The 27,185-nt window shown below is 47.2% G+C and overlaps 1 protein-coding gene across 1 annotated transcript in view; it reads right to left on the bottom strand.

Moving 5' to 3' along the window:
• The window catches only part of LOC147116321 (uncharacterized), a 140,274-nt gene that overhangs the window by 99,693 nt on the left and 13,396 nt on the right, over nt 1-27,185 (bottom strand). Inside the window, exon 3 of the mRNA XM_085992041.1 lies at nt 16,539-16,683. Within this exon, the coding sequence (XP_085848167.1) occupies nt 16,539-16,683 (145 nt within the window). The remainder of the gene's footprint in view (nt 1-16,538; nt 16,684-27,185) is intronic.

Here is a 27,185-nt window from a genome sequence, read left to right as displayed (position 1 = left end):
CTCACTCGGGTCGTCAGGGTGAGTGGCTTTTTTTCAATACCTCTCCATCCCTCCATCTCAACCTCACTCTATGGCCAGAGGGTCTTAAACCCCCAATGTCCAACACTCATCCAACACCTATGGCCCTCTCATGAAACACATACGCACATTCCACACTTTGCATATAGTAAGGGCTATTCAACTATGGGAGGCACATCAGGCAAGACCATGGCTGCTTACATTAAGGGCTATTCAATTATGGCAGGCGCATCAGGCAAGACCATGGCTGTATATTTACTCAGACGCCGTCCTTTTTCATGCAGGGCAAGCTATCTCATAATAGGAGACAGCAGCAATGGACAGGTGGAGGGTGGCCTCAGCTGCAACCCCTCAGCGATCTTGAGGCGTGCGTCCACAGGATTGTGGCATGCCAAGTGATCGGTCCCGTCACCCCTGGAGAGGTCGATCCCATTCTGAACAGCAATTGTAAGGTCATCACCTTTTTGTCCTCTCTCCTTCCACTTGTCCCTCACAACACCAGCCTTTGACACTTTCAATCCAACTTACTAATTCGCTGCACTCCTTCCTCCCTTACTTCCCCCCTGACCTCACGCTAAAGCCACTCTTGCACCTCCCTGCTTTCAGATGGTGATTCACCAGGTGAGGAGACGGGCCCTCAAGCTGCCAGTGGGAGTGAAGCTGCAGGCGAGGAGGAAGAGGAAGCAGGAGCATCAGCGCCACCCTCTCCCAAGGAAGCCCATGGCCACACTGGGAACACGCCTTCCCTAGAGGGGAGCAGGGGGGAAGGGTCTGATGAGGGTGAAGCTTCAGGACCCAGCGCGCTGCAGCAAGGCGATGTGGCTAGGGAAGCTCAGGAGCCTTCTCCCCGGAGGGAGAGTAGGCCAGTGAGTCCTGCTGCACTGGACGCAGAGGAGGAGCGGCTCATCGCTGAAATGAACACCCACGCGGTGAACATGTACACTCAGCTCATGGGTGCAGCGGGAAGGGTGCCCGAATGCATTGATGCACTGGCAAGGAGTGTGGAGCACTTCGCTGTAGCACAGGCGGATGCCACACTAAAGCTTAGTGCTGCAATTCAGTCACTGGCTGCCATGATCCCAACTCAAACTGCTCTCATGCAGACTCAGATTGAGGTCACGCAAGCACTGACTGCTGCCATTGTCACTGGTTCAGACACATTTCCCCGGGGCTCTCACTGCGCCGCAGCAGACCAGCAATCTGTGCTCCAGCAGATTGCTCCGGATGCTGAGCTGCTGCCCCGTGGGAGTGCCAGTGTGTCGGTCGAGCAGGGAGTTGCTGTCCTCTCTCAAGATGACAGCATTCCTGCTGCCACTGCTGTCACTTCCCCATTGCACTTGCCACCGCCTGTAGCCCAGACTGCTGCCGCCCATGCAGAGTTGGTGCAGTCTGCAGCCGGGCCCTCCAGGCCCAAAGCTGGTCGAGGCCGTCCTTCAAGGGCAACTGCAGTCTCAGGTTTTGACAATCAGCAGCCTTCCACCAGCCTTGCTGCAGCCACTGGAGCCCCGTTACGGAGGAGCAGTAGGGTGGGAAGGGGGGGGAAGTGCGCAAGGGAAGGAGATCACCCTCGAAGGGCAAAAAGTAGGAGGTGTGATGAAATGTTGGTCAATTTTTTATTAAAGGCCGAGGTTCGCATTCAAACTTTTGTTTAGTGTTTTGGACATTATATCCAGGTTGTGAGAACCAGTTATGTTGATGAATGATTTTTTGTGTTTGTTTCTATTATTTTGTCATGAAGAAATGACACACACAGAGTTTGTAAAATAAGTAAGTTTTTGTATTCAAAATGTACATGTTTGGTCTTTGGACTCATTGCTGCCTTGGCTGGCTTAGGGTTTGCGGGTTGGTTTCATTCATGTTCTCCATGGCAGAAGCCATTTCCTCAGCAGGGGCCTAGAAGCGGCTTGCTATCAGCCGTTGACGGACGGCCTTTGCAGTTTCAACATTGTGAGCCCCCCTCCCGCCTTGGTGCGGCTGATGATCATCCTCCTCCTCTTCCTCCTCCTCCTCGGGTGGTGCTCCAAGGCCTGGGGGCATTGGCTGGGTCCTGAGGATTGCCAGGTTATGCAGCATGCAGCACACAACTATGAAGAGGGAGACTCGTTCAGGCGAATACTGCAGGGTCCTGAGTGGTCTAGACAGCGGAACCATTGCTTGAGCAAGCCGATCATCTGCTCAACGATGTTCCTGGTGGCAAGATGGTTCTCATTGTACCGCAGCTCAGCAGGGGTGTTGGGGTTACGGAGCGGTATCATGTGCCAGGTGCACAGTGGATAACCCTTGTCCCCGAGGAGCCAACCACTTGGCTGATGCGATGCCTGGAAAAGTTCTGCCACAGCAGTCTGGCGCAGGATGAATGCATCGTGGCTGCTGCCAGGATAGCGGGCATTGATGGCGAGTATGAGCTGTCTATGGTCACAGATCAACTGGACGTTTAAGGAGTGGAACCCCTTGTGGTTGCGTAAATCCTCTGCATTCTCATGTGGTGCATGCAATGCCACATGCGTGCAATCAATGGCGCCCTGCACCATGGGGAAGCCCGGTATCCTCACAAAGCCCAATGCGCGTTCATGCTGTTTCGCCCGGGTCATCAGGAAAGAAATGTACTGGCGTCTCCTTTTATAGAGGGCTTCGTGACCTGACGGATGCAGCAATGGACCTCAAACTGGGAGATATTAACAGGGCATTTGGATAATCATAATTTAATAGGACAAAGACAGCATGGTTTTATGAAGGGGAAGTCATGTTTGACAAATTTGCTGGAGTTCTTTGAGGAAGTAACGTATAGGGTGGATAAAGGGGAACCAGTGGACGTAGTGTATTTAGACTTCCAAAAGGCATTTGACAAGGTGCCACACAAAAGATTATTGCTTAAGATAAAAAATCACGTGATTGGGGGTAATATTCTGGCATGGATAGAGGATTGGCTATCTAACAGAAGGCAGAGTTGGGATAAATGGTTCATTCTCAGACTGGCAATCAGTAACTAGTGGTGTTCCGCAGGGGTCAGTGCTGGGTCCCCAACTCTTTACAATCGAGGAGGGGACCGAGTGTAACATATCAAAGTTTGCAGATGATACTAAGATGGGGGGGAAAGTAGTGAGTGAGGAGGACATAAAAAACCTTCAAGGGGACATAGACAGGCTAAGTAAGTGGGCAGAGATTTGGCAGATGGAATACAATGCTGGAAAGTGTGAGGTTATGCACTTTGGCAGGAAAAATCGTAGAGCAAGTTATTATCTTAATGGCAAGAAACTGGAAAGTACTGAAGTACAAAGGGATCTGGGGGTCCTGGTGCACGAAACTCAAAAGGTTAGTATGCAGGTGCAGCAAGTGATTAAGAAGGCCAATGGAATGTTGGCTTTCATTGCTAGGGGGATAGAATATAAAAATAGGGAGGTATTGCTTCAGTTGTACAAGGTATTGGTGAGACCGCACCTGGAATACTGCATACAGTTTTGGTGTCCATACTTAAGAAAAGACATACTTGCTCTCGAGTCAGTACAAAGAAGGTTCACTCAGTTAATCCTGGGGATGAGGGGATGGACATGTGAGGAGAGGTTGAGTAGATTGGGACTCTACTCATTGGAGTTCAGAAGAATGAGAGGCGATCTTATTGAAACATATAAGATTGTGAAGGGGTTGGATCGGGTGGATGCAGGGAAGATGTTCCCGATGATGGGTGAAACTAGAACTAGGGGGCATAGTCTTAGAATAAGGGGCTGCTCTTTCAAAACTGAGACGAGGAGGAACTACTTCACTCAGAGGGTGGTAGGTCCATGGAATATGCTGCCTCAAAAAGCTGTAGAAGCTACATCATTACATAAATTTAAAACAGAAATAGACAGTTTCCTAGAAGTAAAGGGAATTAAGGGTTACGGGGAGCAGGCAGGAATTTGGACATGAGTCTAGGTTCGGATCGGTCATGGCCCTGTGGGTAGCGGAGCGGGCCCAGGGGCCGTGTAGCCTGATCCTGCTCCTATTTCGTGTGTCTAATTCTGTTAGATCCAGGAGATGGTTCTGTGATAGTGGATTGGCGGTTAGGATCAGATCAGCCATGATCTTATTGAATGGCGGAGCAGGCTCGAGGGGCCGATTGGCCTACTCCTGCTCCTATTTCTTATGTTCTTATATTGGCGATGTCCTCAGTAGCTGCTTGAAAGGAGCCGGTGGCATAAAAGTTCAGAGCCACTGTGATCTTCACTGCCACCGACAGAGACGTCCTGGTCCCCAGTAGAGGCTGCAGATCTGGCTGCAGCAGGTGGCAGAGCTCAGTGACTACCTCCTTGCTGAAGCACAGCCTGCGCAAACACTGCTCCTCAGACAAATTAATGTAGGAGAATTGTTGGCGAAATACCCTGGGAGGGTAAGGTCTCCTGTACAGAGGCCTGTTGGCCCTCCTCCGTCTGGCCATGATTGCCACTCTCTCTCTGCGTCTATGTTGCCTCCGATTCTGCAGGCACAGGATGCCGCCCAGAATCAGTGCAGCCCCCATAGTCTCTTGGTAATCAAAGTAATGAAGGTCAAATCCAAAAGTACCTGCAAAGTGATGCTCAGTGGCCAAAACTACTTCACACAGCGTTGACTCTATGCAGAAGTCTCTCCTTCTCTCTCTCAGAATCTCTCTCTCTCTGTCAGAATGAGTGGTGCAAAAATGTCTACCACAGAAAAAGCCAGGAAGAGGCCGCCTTTAAATAGCGCCCACCCCAGCCCCACACCGACTGGGAAACATTCCAGTCTACCTGTCGTTCCTTGCGCCAGGTGGAAAGGAGGGGTGCGCCACTCAATATCAGGTCCGGGGCACCACAAGGGCATTGCACGCTCGACTGATGTCAAGATATGCGGGCGCAGGAGATCGGCGGGGGGGGGGGTATTGTTTAGCACCGCCGCAAAATGTCTGGTCAATTTCGCGAGTGGCGCAGACATCGCCGCGCCTGGGCACTAGTTGTTTTGCGTCCCATTAGCGCCCTCTTAAGGCGCTAACAGGTGGCACTACCAACCAAATTTTTCCCCCTATGACTGTATGAAACTGCTCAGAGCGTATTAACCCTCATCCCGGTTTAACTTCTTAGAGGAGAAAGGGGCCCACAATAGAAAGCAGCATCTGGCAATGGGAGGAGGGGAAACAGCCATAATGGACCTCACCCCCTTTAAGGAGTGGGCCATTGCCTTCCAAGGACACTGAATCCTGGAGTTTGCAGCAGATGGAGAAGCAGGAAGGCAAATCACTTTAATGGGTTTTTATCCCAAGGCTCCTTCCAGAACATTGTACGGTAACACCCCATCATAAGAATATAAAAAATAGGAGCTGGAGTAGGCCATTGGCCCTTCGAGCCTGCTCCGCCATTCATCAAGATCATGGCTGATCTTCTACCTCATCTCCACCTTCCTGCACTATTCCCATGTCCCATAATTCCCTTCGTTCCCAAAAATGTATCAATCTCTGTCTTCAATATACTCAAATGTACTATCCAGGAGCAGTAGGACCATGGGAAATATTTGCCTGTACCATGTTAGTGTTACTATTCTACTTGATCAAAGGCTCCGGTGGATGAAGAATTTCAACACCAGTTGAAGCGGCAGGTTTCGACAAGCTTAATGGCGGCACCAAGATCATCAACTATGTCTGATCCATTGACCTTGGATGAATTAAACACAGCCCTGTCGACAACCAAATTTGGAAAAGCTGCTGGTCCAGATGGTGTTTACCCAGGTTTCCTCAAAGCACTGGGACCCAATGCAAAGAGATGGTTGACCTCCTTCTCTGAGATACTGGCAACCGGTACAATTCCACCTATTTGGAGGGAAACTAAAATAATTGCCCTCCTGCCGCAGGGGAAGAATGCTTGTGAAGCCTTCAGCTACCGCCTGATCTCCTTACTTTGCACTTGTTATAAAGTGCTGGAGAGGCTACTACTCCACAGACCAGCCCCCATCATCGAGCCAACCATTCCTAAGGAGCAAGTGGGCTTCCGGAGCGGTCATAACTGCTGTGTATTACTGTCCTTTTTGTGCTTTTGTGGGATCTCCTCTGATTTCTAGAACTGGCTCCTCCCAGGACTTGTTGGAAAACAGCCCCATGAGAAGTAGCATCAGTAGCAGCAAACCCAACATCCCAAACACTACACTTACCCTACCCATTGAGGAACTCTAATACATCCACACCCGAAGGTTCAGACAACCAGCACACAGGCAGCATAAGTGAGGAGTCACAGAGCATTGGTGGACAGGAGCAGGAAGCCACTAGCCAGCAGGTAAGGTCACCTCCTTCTCCAGCTGGTGAGGCAAACCAGATTACCACAGCACAGCTTTTAAGAGAAGGTTACTTTCTGAGCGTGTGTTGTTGGGGGTAATTGATGGCTCTGTACAGAAACTCCCAACAAAATGGCAGCAAGCACGAAAGAATCCAGCAGCAATTCCAGGGCCACCTGCAGTGCAGCCACGCACAGCAGAGGCCACAATGACAGCTCAAACAGTTGTGATCCGGGCCTTGTGCTGCACCATCACCACATCACTGGGCTAAACACACACACGAGAAAAGAAATAGAATGAACTGCCAAGTGCTTAAGCGGAAAACAGGAAATGGGTAAATGGCAGCAGTGATTTACAGATTTGTATACATAGACACTCAAATCCCTTTGCTCCTCCACAGCTCCTAAACTCTCACAATTAAGAAAATATTCCAATTCATCTTTCTCACATCCAAAGTGGATGACCTCACACTTCCCCACATTGAACTCCATCTACCATAGTTCTGCCAACTCAATTAGTCCATCTTTGTCCCATTGTAGCAGGAGTAATTCCACAATCTGGCACTCCCAATAGGGAGCAGCACTCATTGGGAGCGCATCTTGAGAAAGCTGCTATTATATTGCTGTCTGCACTCTAACTGACATCCACCATCCCTGCTTCTCTTCTATAACATCTGGGCCTATGTAGCTCTTCTAGTTCCAGTATTCATTTTCTCTCATATTGGAGTCTGCTCTGTTTGCCCCTCCCTCTCACTACTTTTAATCTTCTCTCACTGCTCTATACAAGGTCATCCACATGAGTCTCATTCAGGTGAAGACTATCCTGTCTAAACAGCTTCCTTTGCCTCAGACATAAAAATAATTTTTTTTTCAAAAATGTAACTTTATCTGGAAAAGGAAACACTACAGATAGCAAATTGCTGAAAAGGACAATTTAGGATGAGCACGGCTTTACTAGAAACCAACAGATCACCTGGCTCTTCAGTTACAGGAGTATTGGAGTGGGTAAGAAGAGAATGGAAAGGGGAATCCTCTTAGTTATGGATGGAAACAAGAAGGATAGGAACAGAAAACCTACAACTTAATTAGAGATGTCCAACAGGGGACAGCGATTAGAAACTTCTGAGCAGGAAATAAGAAAGTAGCAAATCGACAGAGGACAGTTTGTAAAGAAACAGGGAGAACAATCGACTCCCCTTAATTCAAAGCTGTTATTTGCTTGAAAAAAATGTGATTAATCCAGCAAGTGCGAATTAAGCAATTTTAATAAAACAGGGCAGCAAAACACCACAGGAACACCATTAAACACCATAAAACAACAAAGCAACTATTTCAATGAATGTGATTGAAACCCGAGTACTGTACAAGGTGTACAATGCAAAGTTCAGTCATTTTGTGAAATGCTCTGTGATTATGGTTTGCTTCTTGCTGACAGCACATTTATCAACAAAATTGTTTCTTCTATATCCAAACATACGAAAAATGAGCAACAGGAAAAGACCAGCTGGTCCATCGAGTCTGTCACATACAGTCATATTGCAAATGAGCATTATGATCCCCAAGGCTCCCCACCCACCAGCCATTACGTAGCACAAAATGTTCCATTGAAACCTTTAGCTTAGTCATCAGTCAATTCCTCAGCAACCTTTCACAACTGGGACTGGTTCCTCTCTCCCTCTGCTCGCTGGATCCACTCATTTGAGCCCCTTTCTCAGTCCCAGTTACTGCCGGCTTTCTTTTTTCTCCTGTCATGCTTTTGCAAACTATGATAGTAATTCACTGATTGACTTTTTTCCACCTTGTGACGCTGGGTGCACGTTTTCTGTACGTGAGTGGCATCGGTGTCATCGTCATGTGACCTCTCTGTTCGCTCTCGCTCCTGTGTGCGCCGGTTAGGTTGCAGACTCATGGAGCTCCTTCAACTCCTGGGCGTTCATTCGTTATTTTATATTCTTAAATAAAACGTTGATACTCTTTGAAGAGGCAGCGACACACACTTGAGTATTTTTCATTCATGAAAGCTGGTGCTCTGCATGGGTACATTTCATTAGCATTAAAGATATCCTTAGGCTTAAAATGAGATAACAATTCTGGACTTGTTATCAGGCACCCAATTGATGAATCTCCATGTGAGAACATCGCTTGCCTCCCCATGTGTGGGCGTGGACGTGACTGTGTGACTGTTTTTAAAGTGGTTGATCCATGAGGCAGAAACAGAGTTGGTTGCAAATTCTTCAGTGAATTCATTCACCTTTCCCAGCAAAACGAGGACAGTCCAGGAAGCTAAGTTGCTCTTGCCTGCTTGAACCAGCTCAACAAATCTGATTCCACATCGAGATAAACTGAAGTGCACGTCCTCTTCGTTTGGCTACAAAAGTCCACTGGCAATCAGCAAAGACTCTCTCCTTATTGTTTCAGGTAGTTGGAGAGTGCAGTGTATGTACCTTTAAGGGGAGAACTACTTTTTACAGCTCCTGTATACTGTAGTACCGGCAGTGACCATACCTGTATATAAACCCTGAGTAGGGATCTGTACATTTAGTTTTAGAGTAACCCTCATCCAGTAAATACCTATTGATTGTTCCTGCAGTCTCGTGTCTAGTTATTGAAGGACACACTACATCAAAAATACACGGATCTAACAGTGGCGACGAGGCAGATTCGAACCTACCTGCAACTCTGCATTACCTCCCAGGGATTTGCTCCTGGAGAACAGTGGAAGAAAGCTGAGGCCAGAAGCATGGGCGTCGACCACGAGCTACCGCCCAGTCATCCAACAGAGATTGAGCATCGCAGGGGAGGCTGTTGAGAGCTGGGCTTGGTTCTCCAGTCACGGTGGTCCAGCGAAACAGGCTGGCAACAGGTATGGCGCAGACCCTTCCTGGACAGCGGCGGCTAGAGCCGACCGACGGCACAGAAAAGGCCGAGCAGCGTCGACGGGAGAAGAGAGAGGGTACAGCGCACAGGGCGCAGCCGGTGTTCAGGACCGAGCGGCGTCGACGGGAGAAGAGAGAGGGTAGAGCGCACAGGGCGCAGCCGGTGTTCAGGACCGAACGGCGTCGACGGGAGAAGAGAGAGAGGCGCGAAAGAAATCGCGCAGAGCACAGCCGGTGTTCAAGGGATGAGCAGCGTCAGCAGGGAAGAAAGGGAAACGCGCAGAGCACAGCCGGTGTTCAAGGGCTGAGCAGCCGCAGCGGAGAAGAAGGGAGAGCGCGGGAAAATGCCATTCTGAGCCGCAGCGGAGAAGAAGGGAGAGCGTGGGAAAACGCCATTTTGAGCCGCAGCGGAGAAGAAGGGAAGCACGGGAAAACACCATTTTGAGCCAGTCTAACCACACACAGGGATGCTGAAGAGTGGCAGTATCACAGCGTTCGACAATGAAGTCGAAGATTGGACGACATATATCGAACGCATAGAAGTGTCCTGCAAGGCGAATGAAGTGCCAGATGAGAGGAAAGCGCTGGTATTGTTGAATTCCATGGGTGCAAAAACGTATGGCTTACTGTGAAACCTAGTAACCCCAGAGAAGCCAGTGGACAAGGATTTTGGAAACGTAGTGTCAACCCTACAGAACCACTTAAACCCCACACCGCTGCTGATAGCAGAAAGATTTAAGTTTCACAAAAGGAACCAGCATAAAGATGAAAGTAATGCTGATTTAACGGAACTGCATAAGCTATCAAAACACTGCCAGTTTGGAGCGGGACTGGCAGATACCTTAAGGGACAAGTTTGTGTGTGGGCTTCAAAGTGAAGGAACCCAGAAACGGCTTTTATCTGAAAAGGACCTTACGCTGGAAAAGGCTTTCAGCATGGCAGTATCACACGAAGCAGCCGCACGGGACGCTGCAGAGATACAACGGAGACCGCAAGAATATGGCACAAATGAAATGTCATACGGAACAGTGAAGTGTTATCGCTGCGGCAGAACAACACACGACCATAATGATTGCTGGTTTAAGGACAAAGTGTGCAGACAGTGGGGAAAAGTAGGACACATAGCAAGAGTCTGCAGGTCGGGAAAGAAAACTAGCAGCAAGAAATCTCCACAGGAGAAGTACAAGAAGGTACATAAGGTGACGGAGAGTAGTTCAGACGAACAGAAAAGTGATACAGACTCCGGAAGCAAGGAGCTGGGTTGCCTGAAATTACATAAGGTGATTCAAACGGAGGATCATCAAACTATCTGGGTCACACTCAAGATAGCTGGAGTCCAAGTGAAAATGGAATTGGACACAGGATCAGCCCTAACAGTCATAAACCGAAGGGACTATAAGCGGCTATTCTCACATATACCCTTGAGAGATACAGAGATTGTCTTGAAGACATACACGGGGCAAAAAGTCGACCCCAAAGGAAAATTAAGGGTGAACGTTATATATAACGGCAAGGAAACACCAAAAATGGACCTATATGTAATGCCAGATGGAGGACCACCACTACTAGGACGTGAATGGATCCGAAAGATACAGCTAGATTGGCATTCCATAAAATCAAAAAAATCAAATCAAATCAAATCAAATCAACTTTTATTGTCATTGTTAGTGCACAAGTGCAGTACAACGAAATGTAGGCTTGCGGCTCCCGAGAGTGTACAATTTGGATCAGGACACTTAAACATTTCAACATACATTTGTACATATATATTAGCATATATAAATATGACCATAATAAAGTGCATCGGCAGATGTGCAGGCTTTAGTGTTTATTTGTGGAGTTCAGTAGGGTGACAGCCCTGGGAAAGAAGCTGTTCCTAAATCTGGTCGTACGGGTGCGAATGCATCTGTAGCGTCTTCCAGATGGTAGGAGGGCGAACAGACTGTGGCTGGGGTGGGTAGGGTCTTTGATGATGGACCGTGCCCTCCGTAGGCAGCGTTTCTGATATATATGTTCTATGATCGGTAGCCGGGTGCCGGTAATGCGTTGGGCAGTTTTGACTACCCGCTGCAGGGCTTTCCGGTCATGGGAGCTACAGCTGCCGTACCATACCGTGATACAGTTTGTCAGGATGCTCTCTATAGTGCAGCGGTAGAAGTTAGAGAGGATCGGGGGTGACAGATTACATCCCTTCAGCCTCCTCAAGAAATATAGGCGCTGCTGGGCCTTCTTCACCAGAGAGGAGGTGTTGAGGGACCAGGAGAGGTCTTCCGTGATGTGGACTCCGAGGAACTTAAAGCTGGCCACCCTTTCCACCTCCGCCCCATTGATGTGGATGGGGGTGTGACTTCCGCCTTTGGACTTCCTGAAGTCCACGATTATTTCCTTTGTTTTCTTGGTGTTAAGGGCCAGGTTGTTGTCGGCGCACCACTTCACGAGATGCTGGACCTCCTCCCTGTAGGCTGACTCATCGTTGTTGGTGATCTGGCCTACTACCATGGTGTCATCTGCAAACTTGATGATGGTGTTGGAACCATTAACAGCCACACAGTCGTGGGTGAAGAGGGAGTAGAGGAGGGGGCTCAGCACACATCCTTGTGGGGCCCCCGTGTTCAGGGTCAGGGGGGGGGAGGTGTGGTTGCCTAATTTGACAGACTGGGGTCTGTTTGTTAGGAAGTCCAGGGTCCAGTTGCAGAGGGAAGTGTTCAGGCCAAGAGTTTGGAGTTTGGTGGCCAGCTTGTTGGGGACGATAGTGTTGAATGCTGAGCTGTAGTCTATAAACAACATTCTGATGTAGGTCTCCTTACCATCTAGGTGATTCAGTGCCGAGTGTAGAGCAGTAGTGATTGCATCCTCCGTTGATCTGTTTGCCCGATAGGCAAACTGGTGTTGGTCAAGGGAGGCAGGAACACTGGCTTTGATGTGGGCTAAGACCAGTCTCTCGAAACACTTCATTATGATGGGTGTGAGTGCGACAGGTCGATAGTCGTTCAGACACGTCACAGCCGCTTGTTTAGGCACAGGAATGATGGTGGCGGTCTTGAAGCATGTAGGGACTACTGCCTGGGCCAATGACAGGTTGAAGATGGCGGTGAAGACATCAGCCAGCTGATCAGCACATTCCTTGGGTACCCGTCCAGGGATGCTATCCGGTCCAGTAGCCTTTCGTGTGTTCACTCTGCGTAAAGCGCCCCTTACGTCGGAGGTCGACAGAGTGAGCACCTGGTCTTCCGGGGGTGGCAAGGCTTTGGTAGCCGGCTCCTTGTTGTCCCTGTTGAAGCGAGCGTAGAAGTTGTTAAGCTCCTCCGGAAGGGAGGCGTCGCTGACCGGGGGACTGGTGTTTTTGCCCTTGTAGTCAGTGATGGCCTGGATGCCTTGCCACATGCGCCGGGGGTCCGAGTTGTTGCGGAAGTGATCCTCTATCCGCAGTGTCTGTTTCCATTTGGCAGTCCTGATACCCTTTTTTAGGTTGGTCCTAGCTGCTCTGTAAGCCGCCGCGTCGCCAGATTTAAATGCTGCGTCGCGTGCTTTCAACAGTGAGCGGACCTCTCCGTTCATCCAGGGTTTCTGGTTGGGGTATGACCTGATATTTTTGTGGGTCGTGACGACCTCGACGCAGCTGTTGATGTAGAATAGCACTGTGGATGCGTATTCCTCGATGTCATTGTGGGCAAAAATGCCCCAATCAGTGCGTTCGAAGCAATCCTGAAGCTCCGATACTGCCCCCTCTGGCCATACAAGCACTGGCTGCAGATACCAAAAAGGATGATGATGCCACACCTGGCCGACTGTCAAAAATGCTAACTGACGCACAAGAAGTGTTCCAGGAGGGACTTGGAACACTAAAAAGCATAACAGCGACGATCAAAATAGAGGAAAATGCAAGCCCAAAGTTTTTTAAGGCCAGACCGGTGCCTTATGCGATCCGCCCAGCCGTCGAAGCAGAGCTGGAAGGTTTGGAACGTTCAGGAGTACTGTCCAAAGTGGACTGGAGTGAGTGGGCCACACCCATCGTTCCTGTAATGAAGAGGTCATTGAGTAATACGCCTGGGGAACCAAAGAAAGTTCGCATCTGTGGGGACTTTAAGGTGACAGTGAACCCAGTCCTTCACACGGTACAATATCTGCTTCCGCGGATTGAAGATATTTTTGCCTCGCTATCTGGAGGGAAACGCTTCACTAAGATTGATCTGGCCCAGGCGTACCTGCAAATGGAGGTAGAAGAAGCCCCGAAACAGTACCTCACGATCAACACTCATAAAGGTCTCCACCAATACAACCGGCTTGTGTTCGGGGTAGCATCAGCTCCGGCTATTTGGCAAAGGGCAATGGATCAAGTCCTGCAAGGGATTCCAGGGACCCAGTGTTATTTGGACGACATCCTGGTCACGGGCGAAAATGACAGTGCTCACCTTGCCAACCTGGAGCAGGTGCTCACTAGATTGAAGGAATATGGGCTCTGAGCAAATTGCCACAAATGCGAGTTTTTCCAGAAGCAGATCTCGTATTGTGGCCACGTTATTGATGAAGAGGGGATACATAAGTCCCCTGAAAAGATTGAGGGAGTAGTCAAGGCTCCAGCACCGGAAAATGTGTCACAACTGAGGTCGTTCCTCGGGCTGGTGAACTACTACCATAAGTTCTTGCCAAATTTGTCTACAGTACTACACCCACTGAACACCCTACTGCAAACGGGGGTACCATGGAAGTGGAATGATGAATGTAAACGAGCTTTCCAGAAGTGCAAAGAATTGCTCACATCAAAAGAGGTTTTGGCTCATTTCAACCCAGCACTACCAATTCGGTTGGTGTGTGATGCATCACCCTATGGCATTGGAGCGGTGCTGTCGCACAAGTTCCCGGACGGCTTGGAGAGGCCGGTAGCCTTTGCGTCTCGGTCACTAACCTCAGCCGAGCGTAACTACGCCCAGATTGACAGGGAGGCCCTCAGCCTAGTGTGGGGAGTGAAAAAGTTCAACCACTATCTGCACGGGCAGAAGTTCACCTTGCTGACGGACCACCAACCACTTGTCTCCATCTTTAATCCAAAGAAGGGCGTGCCGGTGATGACTGCGCAACGGCTACAAAGATGGTCGCTTTTTCTAGGGGCGAACCAATATGAAATCGAGTGTAAGGGCACGAAACAGTATGGAAACACTGATGGGCTATCACGCCTGCCACTGCCTACTGCGGAGGAAGCACCAGCAGTGGACCCTGTCGAAATATTTCATTCGACTATAATTGAAAGCTTGCCAGTAACTAACGCGGATATAGAGAAGGAGACCCGAAATGACCCGACACTGTCTCGAGTATATGACTTGACGGTGAAGGGATGGCCAACACATGGCGACTCACTGTTGCCAGCATTCTCATCCAGAACAGAACAGCTGTCAGTATGCCAGGGGACCTTGATGTGTAGATCCCGAGTGGCAATTCCACCCAAGTTAAGGGAGAGATTGCTCAATGAGCTTCACGAAGGCCATCTGGGAGGGGTAAAAATGAAAAGCCTTGCTAGGGCTTATGTGTGGTGGCCGGGGATCGATCAGCAAATCAAGGACATGACAAAGAGCTGCTCAGGATGCCAGAAGGTCCAAAATGTACCACCACATGCCCCTCTACACCCATGGGAGTGGCCCTCATCTCCGTGGCAACGGGTGCATATTGATTTTGCTGGTCCATTCATGGACTCAATGTTTCTAATAGCCGTGGATGCGCACTCGAAATGGCCTGAGGTGATCAAAATGTCGTCCACCACCACGGAGAAAACTATTGCAGTCCTACGGACCATATTTGCCAGGAACGGCTTGCCAGAGCAGATTTGCTCTGATAACGGACCACAGTTTGTGTCCGAAGAGTTTCGAAGATTCATGAAAAGGAATGGGGTAAGGCATTACACATCCGCCCCGTATCATCCAGCCACAAATGGATTGGCTGAGAGGTTCGTACAAACCTTTAAGAAAGCAGTAAGGGCCATGTGCGATGATGACATTCCACTGCAGCATAAGGTGGACAATTTCCTGTTAGCCTACAGAAATGCGACACATGCAGTCACCAACCAGACCCCGGCCATGATGTTCTTTAACCGAAGGTTGAGATCTCGTCTGGATTTGCTCAGACCAAATGTACGAAGAGATGTTGAGAATAAGCAATTCCAGCACATCAATGAGAAGCCGACAAGGAGCTTCAATGTAGGGCAACCAGTCTTGGCCCGCGACTACCGAACAGAGAAATGGCAACCAGGAACGATATGCACACGGCAGGGGCCACTAATGTACACAGTGGATGTTGGGGAGAACATTGTGAGACGCCATGTCGACCAGATCCTAGAGTCACAGGAACGAGTCAACCCCATGACTCGCGCACCTGGTGATGAACCCAACGTACAGGTAGCATCTACCCCAGAAACATTAGCATCGGAAGCTGATGAACCAACTGACGACAGGGGGCCCCCGCACCAAGAACAAGACACTCAGGAAAGGCGCTATCCAGAAAGGATCAGGAAGCCGCCCCAAAGACTGAATTTATAAATGGACTATTTTCAGTTAATGTGCATGTTAAATGTGTTAATTGTTAAATGAATGTTATGGTACTGTCAATCTAAAAGGGAAGGAAATGTAGTGTATGTACCTTTAAGGGGAGAACTACTTTTTACAGCTCCTGTATACTGTAGTACCGGCAGTGACCACACCTGTATATAAACCCTGAGTAGGGATCTGTATGTTTAGTTTTAGAGTAACTCTCATCCAGTAAATACCTGTTGATTGTTCCTGCAGTCTCATGTCTAGTTATTGAAGGACACACTACATCAAAAATACACGGATCTAACAGAGAGGGTGGTGGGAGGAATGTTAAATTTCTGTACCACAACTTTCTTCATGTCTCCAGGGCGATTCTCCACATATTCGATGATCTTATACTTCTGGCGAGCCACACTCACCAAACTGATTTGTCTCCGCCTGATGCACTGCATCCACTGGGAGAAGGCTGTGACGCCTCGGTACCTGATGTTGATCATGGAGTTGAATTCAAATAAAGTAGCAGAATAAACTGTTCAGAGCCCATTTGTGGTGGGAATAGGAATTAGAGCCAAGAGATTTGAACTAAGCAACAAATTTTCAATGTATTTTAAAAGGGTCGTACTTTTGTGAGATTTTGATCGAAATTAACATAATTCAAACAAAACAGTTTTGTATTAAGAGTAGATTTGTATCCACTTGTGGGTAAACTCAAAACTGGATGACCAATATCTGCAGAACAAGTTATAGAAGCACAAAGAAACAGAAAGACCAGCAATGAATCTGCTGAATTCTAGTGTCTGGAATTTCTAAAACGTGTCCTTTCTGAACCATCATCTTTTAAACACTTTTCTCAATGTCAGGCTGTTGACACTTACCCGACTGAAATGCTGGCATTACATTCCTCCAGGATTCCACTCGTAATTAGCACTGCATAACGAGCATCATTCAGATTAAATGTCTCTTGTTTTGAGAGTTGAGTCAGTTTGTCTTTCTGTTTCATGCAATCAGACCATGGTGTTTCTAAGTGAAAAGACAGTGGAAAAGATCTCATCATATGTGAGAATGACCAAATTTCTGCCTGTCCTGGAGTTGGCCACAATCTTTCATCAGTTCTAAAATAACAATGTTGCTACCATTGTAACATTCCCCTGTATTTAGCTTTATTCTTCCACAAAGAACGGTAAAATGGGGTCCCAGTGGTGCCTTTCTCTAATGATCCGCCCAAGTATCGAGATTCCTAATTTTAATATCTTCAGTCTTGTAACTTGATCTTATTTTCTAGCCACCCTAATATTTATTTTTGGATTATTCTAATTGCAACCATTATTTATTTTGATAACTTGCTGTGGTCTCAGCCCAGTGAAAGGCACAGTGGGAGAAACAGGAACAATACAAGTATGGGAGAATGAGAGTGTCGGGCTCTGAAAGTAAATCACTTGTGGTGCTGACAGAAGAGAGGAAGCATTAGGCCCTGAGCACCAGTCCTGTTTTATGGTGAAAACCAGTACTAAGATTTTGTTGCTTTTAAGGTGAATACTTCGATTAAACTGCTTCACAACAAAACTAATGACATGTTTATAAAGATTAAATATTAGCCTGGTTAGAGCAGACAAGCTCAAGTCTGGCTGGACAGGAACCAATATTCCTTTAATACTGTACAGATAACTGTAGCTGTAGTAAAGACCGCTGCTTTACGGTAGCTGTAGTAAAGACAGCTGCTTGACGGCAGTCATATAAATAGGAAGCCATCTTGGCCATGCGGCAGTACTGCATGAGCTGGCACTGACTCAAGACCTAATAAAGTGTAGTCAATGATATCTACTCGTAAGCCTCTTAATACTAAGATATGAGATAACATTACATGGTACCAGGATTTATAGAATGCACAATACGGGCATACCACAACAATGGAAGGGATAAAACCACCAACTAGCCTGCAACTTGAAGGAAATCTGGACGAAAATTGGCGCGAATTCAAACAACGCTTTCTTCTCTACCTCACAGCGATCGACGCCACGACTAGCTCTGGAACACGTAAGGTAGCTTTGTTGCTAACAGTGGCTGGCTCGCAGGCAATCGAGCTGTATAATACATTTACGTTTGCAGCTGAAGGTGACAAAAATGATCTGGACAAGGTGATAGATTTGATCAATAAATACTGCACACCTAAAAAGAATGATATGTTCGAGAGATTTGTTTTTCACTCCCGCGTGCAAAAGCAAGGAGAATCCTTTGATGTTTTTCTGACGGATTTGAAAACAAAAACACAAACATGTAACTTTGGAGACTTGAAGGAATCGATGATACGCGATCGGGTCGTTTTCGGAATACTTGACAAGAAGGTGAGAGAGAGAATGCTTAGGGACAATGACTTAACTTTGGATGCTGCAGTAAAAATATGTCATGCTAGTGAACTCTCAACCATGCACACGCAAACATTCGATGGGAGAACTACAGCAATGGGCGTGAGAGCGCTGGGACTGGACAACCTACCAGTGGATGTAGTACACAGAAGTGACACAAGAGGGCGCACAGAGTTCAGGACTATGACGCCATACGATTGCAGACAGTGCAGCAATAGACACGTGGCAAGTCAATGTCCGGCTTATGGGAAGAACTGCGCAAAATGTAAAGGCAGGAATCACTTTGCTAAAATGTGCTTTTGGGAAGAGAAAACCGAAGGTAAAAAGACAGTGCATGCTATTGAGACTGAAGACAAGGAATCAGAGACTTTGTATGTTGGAATGGTGCAAAATGACTTAAAACAGGGTAAAGATATGGAAAAGGAAGTACATTCCGTAGGACTAAAGACTGAAGTTTGGATAGCCCCCTTGCTGGTAAATGGCACCATTGTTCCCTTCAAGCTAGATATAGGTGCTAAGGCAAACCTCATAAGCTGGAGCGATGCACGGAATCTCAAAGTGAGACCAAAAATACTGAACAAGACAATGGCTTTGAAGGCGTACAATGGACAAAGTATTGAAACAAAAGGAACGTGTAGGCTGAATGTTAAGGTAAAAAATCGCATTCACCCATTGACGTTTGTTATAGTGCCTGAAGGACATGAGTCACTGTTGGGGGATAAGGCATGTGTGGATTTGGGCTTGGTAAAAGGAGTCTATGCTATTAATGAACTGAACTGTGTGCAGAGTGCCCCCCAAGACAGTACAAATATAAAGCATGATGCTATAACACACAAATATGCAGATGTATTTCAGGGTTTCAGAGCACTGCCCTTTACATACTCCATCAAACTGAGAGATGACGCACAACCTGTGATTCACGCACCCAGGAGAGTTCCAATGGCCCTCCGTGAGAAACTGCGGAAAGAGCTAGACCGCATGGAGGGATTAGCTGTCATAAAGAAGATTGAGGAACCGACTGACTGGGTAAATTCCATGGTCTGCGTCAATTCAAAAAAGACTGATAAATTGCATGTCTGCATGGATCCCAAGGACCTTAATGGGTGATTTAATCTACATATAGATTGGGCCAACCAAATTAGTAACAATACTGTGGAGGAGGAATTCCTGGAGTGTTTACGGGATGGTTTCCTGGACCAAGATGTTGAGGAACCAATGAGAGATCAGGCCATCTTAGACTGGGTATTATGGAACGAGAAAGGATTAATTAGCAATCTTGTTGTAAGAGGCCCCTTGGGTCAGAGTGATCACAATATGATCGAATTCTTCATTAAGATGGAGAATGAAGTAGTTGACTCAGAGACAAGGGTCCTCAATTTAAATAAAGGAAACTACGATGGCCTGAGGAGCGAGTTGGGTAGGATTGATTGGGGAATGGCACTCAAAGGGTTGATGGTGGATAGGCAATGGCAAACATTCAAAGACCGAATGGATGAGCTACAGAATTTGTTCATCCCAGTTTGGCATAAAAATAAAACAAAAAAGGTGACTCAACTGTGGCTAGCAAGGGAAATTAGGGATAGCATAAGATCCAAGGAGAGGACATATAAATTGGCCAGAAAAAGCAATAATCCTGAGGATTGGGAGCAGTTTAGGATTTAACAAAGGAGGACAAAGGGATTAATTAAGAAAGGGAAAATAGAATATGAGAGTAAGCTATCAGGGAACATAAAAACTGATTGTAAAAGCTTTTATAGATATGTGAAGAGAAAAAGATTGATGAAGTCAAGCGTAGGTCCCTTGCAGTCAGAATCAGGGGAATTTATAATGGGAAACAAAGAAATGGCAGACCAACTAAATACATATTTTGGTTCTGTCTTCACAAAGGAGGACACAAATAACCTCCCAGAGATGCCGGGGAACATAGGGTCTGATGAAAGGGTGGAACTGAAAGAAATCCGTATTTGTAGGGAAATGGTGTTAGGAAAATTGATGGGACTGAAGGCCGATAAATCCCCAGGGCATGATAACCAACATCCCAGGGTACTTAAGGAAGTGGCCCTAGAAATAGTAGATGCATTGCTGGTCATCGTCCAGAACTCGATAGACTCTGGAACAGTACCCATCGATTGGAGGGTAGCTAATGTTACCCCACTATTCAAAAAAGGTGGTAGAGAAAAAGCGGGGAAGTTTGGACCGGTAAGCCTGACATCGGTAGTGGGGAAAATGCTAGAGTCTATTATAAAAGACGTAATAGCAGAGCACTTGGAAAGCAGTGACAGGATCGGACAAAGTCAACATAGATTTACAAAAGGTAAATCATGCTTGACTAATTTACTGGAATTTTTTGAGGATGTCACTGGTAAAATAGATAAGGGAGAACCAGTGGATGTGGTGTATTTGGACTTTCAGAAGGCTTTTGATAAGGTCCCACATAAGAGATTAGCGTGCAAAATTAAGGCACATGGGATTGGGGGCAAGGTATTGACTTGGATAGAGAACTGGTTGGCGGACAGAAAGCAAAGAGTTGGAATAAACGGGTCATTTTCCGAGTGGCAGGCAGTGACTAGTGGGGTACCGCAAGGATCGGTCCTAGGACCCCAGCTGTTCACAATATATATTAATGATCTGGACGAGGGAATTGGATGTAATATCTCCAAATTTGCAGACGACACAAAGCTGGGTGGGAGGGTAAGCTGTGAGGAGGATGTCGTGAAACTCCAGTACGATTTGGACAGGTTGGGTGATTGGGCAGAAACATGGCAAATGCACGATAATGTGGATAAATGTGAGGTTATCCACTTTGGTGGCAAAAACAGGAAGGCAGATTATTATTTGAATGGCAATGGATTGGGAGAAGGGGAAGTGCAAAGAGACCTGGTGTTCTTGTGCACCATTCGCTGAAGGTAAGCATGCAGGTGCAGCAGGCGGTTAAGAAGGCAAATGGTATGTTGGCCTTCGTAGCAAGAGGGTTTGAGTACAGGAACAAGGATGTCTTGCTACAGTTGTACAGGGCCTTGGTGAGACCGCACCTTGAGTATTGTGTGCAGTTTTGGTCGCCTTACCTGAGGAAGGACGTACTTGCCATGGAAGGAGTGCAGCGAAGATTCACCAGGCTGATACCTGGGATGGCAGGAATGACGTATGAGGAGAGATTGTGTCGAGTGGGCTTATACTCACTGGAGTTTAGAAGATTGAGAGGGGATCTCATTGAAACCTATAAAATTCTGACAGGCCTGGACAGACTAGATGCAGGAAGGATGTTTCTGATGGCCGGGGAGTCCAGAACCAGGGGTCATAGTCTAAGGATAAGGGGTAAGCCATTTAGGACTGAAATGAGGAGGAATTTCTTCACCCAGAGAGTGGTGAACCTGTGGAATTCTCTGCCACAGAGGGTGGTGGAGGCCAGTTCATTAAGTATATTCAAGAAAGAGTTGGATATATTTCTTAAGGCTAAAGGGATCAAGGGATATGGGGAGAAGGCAGGGACAGGGTACTGAATTTGGATGATCAGCCATGATCTCATTGAATGGCGGAGCAGGCTCGAAGGGCCGAATGGCCTACTCCTGCTCCTATCTTCTATGTTTCTATGTTTCTGTGTAAAGGGTCAAAATAAGGTGTGTAACATAAAAAAACATAAAAAGTATATGTCACAATAACGTGATTACATTTACCTATAAACTTGTATTTTGAACCTTTGAGTACCTTCATTAACATTTCTGCTTGAAGGCCTCAGCTTCTCTCAAAAGTCTGGGATTAAAGTTTATATTTTTGCCCAGAGCCTTTACTCTGCCAACTGAAGGGAGACTCCACAATCTGAGTGTCTGCAATGTGCACAATTTGCCAACATGCAATAGTGTTTCTCTCAGCCCAAATAGAAGAGAGGGTTTTGTAATCCTGTAATGGGACTTCTGAGTTCCTTTGTTTTTCCAAATGATTCCCAAACAAGCTGGCGAACAGATTTTCAATATTTCTCAGGCAGCTGTTATATTATCAAGTGCTTTTGAACTGCTTAATTTTATCTCCGAGTCATCCAGACAGAGATAGACACTCAGATTAACAGCACCTGTGATTTCTATTGTTTAAATTTAGAAATTCAAAATAATGACTATTTGTTCAAAACATTTTCAAAAATTGTAAAAGTCAAATGTGTCTTTTTGATTTTGAACCTAGTTGGAAGATGAATTTGAATTATTGGGCTATACTTTGCTGATTTTTTGTCCTTTGTAAGAGCCTTGTTCCATCCTAACTGTCTGTTGTTCCTATCAATCATGGAACTATTAGGATCAGTAGGTCCTTCCTCGTGCTTCCAGGGCCCGGAGCCCCTCCCCCCGCCCAGTTCTTTTAGACTCGGGCCCTGCTCAGTGCTTCTCAACCCCACTCCCACCTGACTCCAGAAGGCCCCTCCTCAGTGTTTCCAACCTGCTGCTCTGCACCCCCTCCTAAAGCTACCGTCCCTGCCCCAATAACATCCCGCTAAGTGGCACCATCGTCTAATCCTCTCACCTGTCCATCAGTGAACCATGGAATGAAGGAACAATGTTCAGCACTACAATACCTGCCATATCACCACTCACCTAAACAGCTGTCCGTCCCTGCTCATGGCAGGCCGAGTCCACCAGTGACCCAGCCTCAAATACACACACTATTGACTCCAATGGAAGCAGTTTCCAACACTTTCTAGCCTTAACCCCAGCTGCCCTTTTACTGCAACTATACTTAAAGCAACCTCCTTATCCAGCACTCCCACAAAATCCCACCTTCCCTTACTATCAGACCTCTGTACATCCCCACCCCACCCCACCCCTCCCCAAACTACTCCCAGATTCTTCTTCACCAGTGCTCTCAAACCCTGACAACTCCCCCACACACTGGAACCACCCTCCCAACTATTTCCACAGCCCTGCACTTCCTCAACTCTCCCCCACCCGAGGACCTATTTCCCTGTGACCAAACCCCAGAACTCCACCCCCATTAATGTCAGGCCCTGGGAACCACTCCCATAATTGGCACACCACATCACCCCACCCCGCATTCTCATCTCTGACAAGCCCCCAGTGCTTTAGTTTCCAACTCCCTCTCCCCAACAACTACCTCACACTTCTAACCTCCAGTTCCCATATACTAACAGCTCTCACTACCTCTCCCCCACACTACTCCCAGGCTTTGGGACTCCCCTCACTGTTGTCACACCATCGAGCCCCCTGACTATATCCACATACCAGCAATCTCCCAGTTAACAAATGCCACATTCTCCACCACACCACTGACAAACTACAAGTTCAGCCCCAATGCTGCCGAAGCCCAGTTTACTCCTTTAACTACCCACCAACCCACTCTCATTGCTGCTAAATCCCACACATACCGCCTATCACCTACTATTTTCCACTGTATCCTAAAGAAAATACAAGAAACTCTTGAATTACCGGCACCTAAATAACCGGAAATCTGGGTTAACCAGCAAAATTCAGGAGTAGATTCAGGTAAGTTTTACTTCATATTACTGGCCGTTCCTCGATCTGTGGCTGTGCAATCGGGTGTGGCTGCAGCTGTTGCTAAGCTACAGGGACGCTTGGATCTTGTGGCCATTGTTCCTGCACCTGTTGCTAAGCAACAGGGAAGCCTGGGTTTGTTGCTGTATATGGAGCTCTCAGCTCTCGTACCTTTTAACTATAGCTCTCGGTAATCCGGACTTTTTGATAAGCCGGCACCATGCCGATCCCGTCGGTGCCAGATAATAAAAGAGTTTCCTGTAGAAAGACTTGCATTTTATAGTGCCTTTCATGACCACCGGATATCCCAAATTGCTTTACAGCCAATGAAGTAGTTTTTGAAGTGTAGTTGCTGTAGTCATGTAGGAAACGCAGCAGCCAATCTGCACACAGCAAGCTCCCACAAACAGCAATGTGATAATGAGCAGATAATCTGTTTTATTTTAGTGATATTGATTGAGGGATAAATATTGGCCAGGATACCGGGGATAACTCCCCTGCTCTTCCTCAAAATTTTGCCATTGGATCTATTATGTCCACCTGTGATAAAAGCGGGGCCTCGGTTTAACGTCACAACCGAAAGACAGCACCTCCAACAGTGCAGCATTCCCTCAGTATTGCATTGGAGTGTCAGCCTGGATTTTGATGCTCAAGTCTCTGGAGTGGGAGTTGAATCCACAACCCTCTGACTCAGAGGCAAAGGGTGCTACCAACTGAGTCACAGCTGACACTGCAGGCTTTTAAAAAAAGTATAAAAAATAGTTACATACATGAAGGAACATAACAATAATCACGTATACATTCATGCTTTTCATATTAAAATGAACAGAATTGCACAATATGTTCCCCAAAACAACAGATATATTTTGCTCAGCTGCTGTCGACAACAATGACAGCAACAAGAGGCAATTTTGGACTGGTGCTTCAGCAGGGGCAAGAGCGTTATGAGTAGGCGACAAAAGGAGGGAGAAGGGATGGCAGTAAACTAGAGTGGAGAGAGAAGGGATGGCAGTAATCTAGAGTGGAGGGAGAAGGGATGGCAGTAATCTAGAGTGGAGGGAGAAGGGATATCATTAACCTAGAGTGGAGGGAGAAGGGATGGCAGTAATCTAGAGTGGAGGGAGAAGGGATATCATTAACCTAGAGTGGAGGGAGAAGGGATGGCAGTAATCTAGAGTGGAGGGAGAAGGGATGGCAGTAAACTAGAGTGGAGGGAGAAGGGATATCATTAACCTAGAGTGGAGGGAGAAGGGATGGCAGTAATCTAGAGTGGAGGGAGAAGGGATGGCAGTAATCTAGAGTGGAGGGAGAAGGGATGGCGTAATCTAGAATGGAGGGAGAAGGAATGGTAGTAAACTAGAGTGGAGGGAGAAGAGATGGCAGTAAATTAGAGTGAAGTGAGAAGGCATGGTAGTAATCCAGAGTAGAGGGAGAAGGGAAGGCAGTAATCTAGAGTGGAGGGAGAAGGGATGGCAGTAATCTAGAGTGGAGGGAGAAGGGATGGCAGTAATCTAGAGTGGAGGGAGAAGGGATGGCAGTAATCTAGAGTGGAGGGAGAAGGGATGGCAGTAATCTAGAGTGGCAGGAAAGAGATGGCAGTAATCTAGAGTGAAGGGAGAAGGGATGGCAGTAATCTAGAGTGGAGGGAAAAGGGATGGCAATAATCTGGAGTGGAGGGAGAAGGGATGGTAGTAATCCAGAGTGGAAAGAAAAGGGATGGCAGTAATCCAGAGTGGAGCGAGAAGGGATGGCAGTAATCCAGAGTGGAAGGAAAAGGGATGGCAGTAATCCAGAGTGGAGGGAGAAGGGATGGCATTAATCTAGAGTGGAGGGAGAAGTGATGGCAGTAAACCAGAGTGGAGGGAGAAGGGATGGCAGTAACCTGGAGTGGAGGGAGAAGGGATGGCAGTAATCCAGAGTGGAGGGAGAAGGGATGGCAGTAATCTAGATTGGAGGGAGTAGGGATGACAGTAATCTAGAGTGGATGGAGAAGTGATGGCAGTAATCTAGATTGGAGGGAGAAGGGATGGCATTAATCTAGAGTGGAGGGAGAAGGGATGGCAGTAATCCAGAGTGGAGGGCCAAGGGATGGCAGTAATCTAGAGTGGAGGGAGAAGGGATGGCAGTATAATATAAAAAGAGAGCACTATCAAATCGCTAAGAGAGAGGAAATAGTCAGCGAAATGCCAGGAGCAAAATTCTTCTCCAAGATGGACGCCTCGCATGGGTTCTGGCAGCTGAAACTTGATGAAGAGAGTGCTAAGCTGTGCACCTTTAACACCCCGTTTGGTCGATACTCTTACCAGCGCCTGCCCTTCGGCATTAGCTCCGCCCCAGAAATCTTCCACAGAGCAATGGAGCAAATCATCGAGGGCCTGGATGGTCTGCGGGTGTACGTGTATGATCTGGTAGTATGGGGCTCCACTCAGGGAGAGCACGACACCAGACTGGAAAATACACTTCAGAGGATACGGCAGTATGGACTCAAACTAAATAAAGACAAGTGTCAGTTCAGCATCGATGAAATCACATTCCTCGGGGACAAGATTTCTGCAGAAGGGATTCAGCCAGACAAGTCAAAGGTAAAGTGTTAAGTCTGTGTGTTCCAGTTGTATTAAGATTAATTACTGACACAGACTACAAGAATAAAGTTCAACAGGTGTTTACTAGTTGGAGGTCAGGACTATACTAAATACAATATCACTACACAGTACTTATATACCGGTGGTCACCACCGGTATTACGTATACAGCAGCCAGAGAAAGTAGTACATCTCTTAAAGTGGAACAGGCTTAAGTTCTCTTAAGGTGGAACAGGTTACATACACCACATAAAGGCCATTCACGACATGGAAAAACCAAAGGACAAGAAAGGGGTTCAGTGGGCCCTTGGCATGGTTAATTACCTAGGGAAATTCATTCCGAATCTGGCAGTGAAAACCGCTCACTTGAGAAAACTGCTGCACCAAGAGACAGAGTTCCAATGGGGACATGAACATGAGAATGAATGGAAGGGGCTGCTACACATTCTAGCAAGTGAACCCCTACTGAAGTTCTTCTGCCCTGAAAAGAGAACAAAAGTGTCCACAGATGCCTCTAAGGATGGATTAGGGGCTGTCCTTCTACAGGAAGATGAAGGAGAATGGCGACCAGTGGCATTTGCGTCACGCTCCATGACGGCTACAGAGTGCCGGTATGCGCAAATAGAGAAGGAGTGCCTGGGCTTGGCATTTGGGTGTGAAAAATTTCATTCCTACATCTATGGACTTCCCAAGGTTATCCTAGAAACTGACCATAAACCACTGCTAGGGATCGCAAAAAAGAATCTGTGTGACATGTCATCACGGATACAGCGCCTAATGATGAGACTACAATGTTATGATTTTGAGCTCACATATGTGCCAGGGACACAAATGTTCATAGCAGATACACTATCCAGGGCTGCGCCTCGTGCCACACAAAACAGTGAAACAGAAGAGGATGTGGCCCTTCATGTGGATATGGTCTATGCAGCATTGCCCGCCTCACAGGAACAACTATCAAAGATAGCCACAGAGACATCAAAGGACCCTGTTCTGAGGAAAGTGATGAGAAATCTTCAAGAGGGTTGGAAGAAAGGGTCATGTAAACAATATCATCATATTCAGTCTAAGCTTTCTGTGGTCAAT

Source organism: Somniosus microcephalus, chromosome 6 (genome assembly GCF_052327205.1).
Source record: "Somniosus microcephalus isolate GS21.2 chromosome 6, FLI_Smic_1.0, whole genome shotgun sequence".
In the NCBI taxonomy this organism is placed as follows: domain Eukaryota; kingdom Metazoa; phylum Chordata; class Chondrichthyes; order Squaliformes; family Somniosidae; genus Somniosus; species Somniosus microcephalus.
The sequence above is the reverse complement of the archived record's forward strand: the minus strand, read 5'-3'. Positions and strand labels throughout refer to the sequence as shown.